At 36.9% G+C, this 5,545-nt stretch overlaps 1 protein-coding gene across 1 annotated transcript; it reads left to right on the top strand.

Moving 5' to 3' along the window:
- Positions 1–628: 628 nt before the first annotated feature.
- Positions 629–4,142, top strand: KrT95D (phosphofurin acidic cluster sorting protein KrT95D). Its single transcript, XM_090380129.1, has one exon. The coding sequence runs from the start codon at positions 1,064–1,066 to the stop codon at positions 3,668–3,670; it is 2,607 nt and encodes an 868-aa protein (XP_090236255.1). The 5' UTR covers positions 629–1,063; the 3' UTR covers positions 3,671–4,142.
- Positions 4,143–5,545: the final 1,403 nt, after the last annotated feature.

The raw sequence follows: 5,545 nt of genomic DNA, 5'->3' as shown, positions 1-5,545 counted from the left end.
CATGTAAAAAAATTCATTGATTTCTGAATGCAGTTAACGCCTACCAATGATATGTTTTGGATTCGCAATGGCCTATTTCTTCAGACAAGGGTGATATCTGGTAGTGCTTATACGGACTATAACCCCTCCCATTATAATCAAAATCGAAATTTTAACTGTTTGAATAAATGAAAATATGAACATCCCTAATGGAGAAATTGGTGTAGTTCTTTTGCAGAAATATAAGAAATCGCTTGTCGGTCACAGTGCATAAGAGAATGGGGAAAGACTTTTAATATACTAGTTTTCTTTTAAAAATTGAGAAAGTTAGATATCTCATCCAAGAGAAACTTATAGAACTCCATCCATTGGGCATCCTTGGGCTGATTATATAGTTATGGATGAATTCGCTGCAGAACAGTCATCTGGTGAAAATATATCTATAAAAAAGAAAACCGAGTAGTATGGATTTATTTTGTGGGTGTAGCACGAACGGAAAGTTGTTTGTGTCTTCGGACTTTACTGGATAAATTTTTAAATGTTTAATTGAGTTTGTATATATATATATATATATGTATATATATTGTGGTAATGATGAATAACTGAGATTTTGCGCGTTTATAAGTAGATTTTGATGTAGTTGATATATGAAATGTTTATCTACTGTGTGTATAGACTGAGACGTTTTTAGAAGCCACGAACTGTATCGTGTCAAGTAAGTAGAATGTTTGTTATCCTGGATTCTGTCACTTTCGCAGTAGCGCCGGCTAACTAATAGAAGTTGAGTGTTTGAGCGGAAAAACCTGTACAGATGTTTGTGGAGTATTGTAGAAGCCATGACGACTCTTCATCGTGGAAATTTAGCATTATTACGAGACTATATTTCGACTTGGGAAATGTATTTCACTCTTAGTTTATGTAATTCTCCAGTATAGAGTTGATCTGCTTATTATGTACAGCATAATTTATTATCAAATAATTTCATGTGTTTATTTCATATATCACGCACCGAAACTGTGAATTTCACCAAATATGAAGTCTTAACGTAGTGACTTTAATTATTAGTGTTTGCTCTTGAGGAAACATGGCTGAGAAATCCAGCAAACCAATAACAAATGTATGGGGAAAGCCTGTTCCCATGAAGCTGTTTGCAGCTTGGGAAGTAGATCGAACACCCCCAAATTGTATTCCTAGACTTTGTACTTTGAATCTGACAAGGCTAGTACTATTAAAGCCACTTGGTGGGGGGGACTCAAATTCTGTTATTGTTGCTGTGAAAATGCAGAGTTCTAAACGTACACTAAGATCAAACGAAATTCTGATTCCTAATAGTGGTCTTTTGGATACTGAACTTGATTTGACTTTCTCATTACAGTATCCTCATTTCTTGAAGCGCAGTGGAAATCATCTTCATATCATGCTGCAGAGGCGAAAGAGATATAAAAACAGAGCTATGCTTGGTTTTAAAACATTAGCTGGAGGAGCAATTAATATGGCAGAAGTATTACAACGACCTATGGATAAAGAATTGGAGCTATACTGCGATGCAAAAGAAAAAAATGAAGTAATTGCTCGTGTAATGATGTTAGCCCTTTCGAGTCAACCAGTTGATCATGAAGAAGGAGAGCGACGGAAGCTTCCTCAGGATGCAGAAAGATCAACTGAGGTGGATAACTTTTCAGATGAAGAAGAAGAATACACCTCTAATGAGGAAGGTTGTGATAGTGAGCCTGTAATAGAAGATGCTACAGTCCATCTCCATACTGGAAGCAGTATGGATCACCGAAGGTCTCAGTTTCGGAAAGCTTTGAATCAGAAAATGTTCAATTCAAATGTTGAAGATAGGCCAGATCCAGCTGAAAGAAACATAAAGCAGAAGTTTATTGCTTTACTGAAAAAGTTTAGAATACCTGATACAGAGGTATCTGATTCTGAACAGTATCAAGAGGAACTTGAACGGGAACTCATATCCCAGAATCCCCAGGAAATTGAAGACTTATTCGACGATCTTGAAGATTTAACTGATAGTGGACAAGAAGTTGATGATGTTAGTATATCCTCAACTCCAAAACCTAGTCTAAGACCATTTTTTTCATCTGGCACTTTAAGTGATAAAAATCAGCTGAGTTCTGACAAGTTAAGTGATGATAATATAAAAAAGCTAGATGTAGAAAATCATCATGAGTCAGGAACTGATCAAGAATATTATACAGATACTAGTCAGACAGCAGGTAGCCCACCAAAGACCATAAGTGGAGAAGAAAAAAAACCTCTAGTTCATACAACGTCAGATAGAGAGAAGAAAACTAGGCTTTTCACAAGGGAGAAAAATGTATCATCTTCCAAAGATAAACGGTCATCTAGTGTCAAAGAAGGAAAGGAAAAGCCTATTTCTGAAAAATCGGCTTCCCGAGATTCAGAAAGCAGTCCACAAAAGTCAGTTCTTGAACAGCTGGCTAAGATTTTTCCATCTGATGATACTATTCCTGATCACATGTATTTAGTCAGTGCAGTGGATGGAATAGGCAGCTGTTTAGCCTACCAACTTCAGGATCGAGAACAGTGGGTAGTTACAGTTAGTTCTAATTCGGATTTGAGAGCATCAGTGTCTTGTTTAATGAATAAAATTCAAAAATTTTGTAACTGCAATTCCCGGGCACCATCAACCATAAAAATTGGAATTTTAGGATTGGATAATTTTATTAATTCAGTGTTACGTCTATATGTAGAGCACTTTTCTTCAAAACCTCCTGAGTGGCAGGGTTATGTAAGGTTTTTCATTGTTCCAGTAGGATTGAGCACTGTTGCAAAATATTTAAGTACAGTAGATAATTCTTATGGAGCAAATTTCGTAGATGCATCATGGAAAGAACTGTTAGATCATTGTGTTACTGAATCCACCCTTAATCCAGAAGTTCAAGAAGCAGTGAAACGAATATTAAATTATTTGAATGGTGCAAATGGATTTTTGCCAATCCCTGTAGCTGAGGCAATGGTTACATATAAGGAGAAAAGTTCAGATGATGAATCTTGTCAGGTATTCATACCATTCATTAGTGATGTGAAGATTGGCATGATGGAAGGAACACAGACATCTGTAGATATTGAAGAGCAATTGCCTACCAGTTTAGCCGTTCCTGGAAGTTCTCCACCTGCTAATTCTATTTCTGAGAAGGTACCACGAGAAAGTACTACTCCACCAAATTCACCCAGTATTTCAAATTCATTTGTAGGGAGTGCAACAACTACCCAATCTCTTCCTGCCACAGGAGAAACAATGGATCTGCAGTTAGATTACTGGACACGTGGTGATGTTGGCAAAAAAATTGAAACATCAAAGTATAGTTTAAAGAACACATTCCGTACGTTGCAAGTTTCACGCCTTCCTGTTCAAGGAGAACCAAACACTTCATTTCTGACTTTAACGTACATCATTAAAGAGAAAAAACAAAAAATAATGCGTCTAGGAAAAAAGAGAGAGAAAGAGAGAGAACCCGATAATCGTTATCAACAAGTAGATGGTATTCATAGGCTTATATGCTCGTGCAAAACTCCTCAGATTCCTCTAAAGGTAATTATAGACGGGGTTGAGTGGAGCAGTGTGAAATTTTTTCAACTAACTTCTCAGTGGCAGACTCATATTAAGTATTTTCCAGTGGCAGTCTTTAGTATCCAAGAACACATGACCTAAGCATAATAATAAGCAACTTCATACATCAGCATGTCAGTAGCTTTTTTTTTTTTTTTTTGTCCATTTTAGTGCCATGAACTTGTAGTATGGTGTATTAGATTCAGTGTGCAATCAGTTTTGTACTGTAACAGCATGTATAGTTTGCCTTCGGGAATTATGCCCTTTTTTGTGGTCACATGATTCAGTGCCAGTGTTCCTATGGTGACAGTGGGGTGAAAATATGAGAAATTGCTGAACATGTCACAGACTTAACCTAGTAGAGATGCTATTTGCAGTCACCCATTCATTTGCTGTAATAACAAAATACCTTTTGGTAAGTGTTTTGTGTACAAATACCGAAGGATTTGCTGTAGCAGAAAATGTTATACTCATGTACCTATAAAAGTAAAACTGTTTTTATGAAACATTTTTGTGAAATGTGATATTTGTGTATTGCTGTCCCTAAAGAGAATTAAATTGTTGTCCGCAATAATAGTCTTGTTTCTGAAACATAAATTCATGAACAATATAAAATATATTTTTCTCCCCCCCCCAGGTTGTTTGGTTGGTTTAACATTGAATTTGTGATTTTAGAGGAAATGGCAAACAATTTTCATTTCAGAAAAAAGCAAACTTGGGACTGACTAATACAAAACATTGTTTGATTAACAACAGTTCCTTATAGTAGTATGTGAATTGTTATAACAGTAAATCCTTGCTAATCCAGATTAATTGGGGTGGGAGGTCATCCAGATTAAGCGATAATCTGGATTAGTGAAGCAAAAGATAGCCCCAAAACACAAAAAAAACTTAGGACACAAATAAATGGAATTTTTAATGAGATAGATAGTGCTAATGAACATAAATAAAAAAAAATATCACTGTAGATCCTTTATTTAAAAGTTATAAAAAGACAATACATTTATCCATCAATAGAAGACTCAGAAGTTGTACTTGTTTTTGAACATAATAATGCAGGTTTGAAGAAACTCAAGTTTTTGACTTCAACAAATCAAATTTTTGATTTGTTGAAGAGTCCACATAATTGATTACTGCATCTTTTGCAGAGCTAAGAAGTTTCTTCTTAATTGTAGATTCTTGTAGTTTATCTAGTTCATTATCTTATTCTTCTTCCATAGCAGAATCCTTAATAACATCTGCAGCAATTTTTTTTCTGTCAGAAGCTAAAATCCAGGATCTTTTTCCAGTTCAAGCCAATCTTGGATATTTTCTTGCGTTATTTCAGTCTCTCCAGCTGCCATCAACATAGTCTGAAAGTCCTCTGGCTCTAATCCCTTAAAGTCAATATCACCATCTGTATTTTGCAAAAGTTTGGTCCTTGAGGTTGTCACAGACATTCTCTCAGATATGCCAGACAAGCTGTACTTGCTACCTGGGAGTCTAAAACACTGATGGAACTGATATTCGGGTGACACTAGTCAAGTGGACCCATTTCGGCGAAGTCCGAACGGTCTGACAGCCAAATCCTCTGTTGCACCTTCACAATGGTGGGACTGTTAGTAATCCTGGGTATAACCTCCATGCACAAGTACATGGTGGGTGACCACCCAGGTGTGAACCAATGTAAGCAGGGGTCGAGGTGTGGTGCCCACATCACGTGGAGGAATGCCGCCCCTCTATGTTACCAGGCAGTACTAGGTGGTAGATGACTCTCATCAACCTGTGCAATAACACCACTTTGCTTATTGGAGGCTTGAAGTGGTGGAACCCATGTTCTAGTCTCTAGAGCTAAGTTCCGGTCAACCCTTCCCTATCTCTTCCATCATGCATTATGAGTGATGACTTTTGAGGTTATGATGAACATCGTGGCGAGATCCAATATTCCTTACATTTCGAGGGTCCAGCTCCTAAAACAGTGTTCGCAGGCCGGCCGCT

The sequence above is a fragment of the Mastigoproctus giganteus genome, chromosome 8 (genome assembly GCF_048544385.1).
Source record: "Mastigoproctus giganteus isolate SK-2022 chromosome 8, ASM4854438v1, whole genome shotgun sequence".
In the NCBI taxonomy this organism is placed as follows: Eukaryota; Metazoa; Arthropoda; class Arachnida; order Uropygi; family Thelyphonidae; genus Mastigoproctus; species Mastigoproctus giganteus.
The sequence above is the reverse complement of the archived record's forward strand: the minus strand, read 5'-3'. Positions and strand labels throughout refer to the sequence as shown.

Bases quoted from the DNA above. Each gene is read 5' to 3' on its own strand.
- KrT95D (XM_090380129.1), top strand. From the start codon at position 1,064: ATGGCTGAGAAATCCAGCAAACCAATAACAAATGTATGGGGAAAGCCT.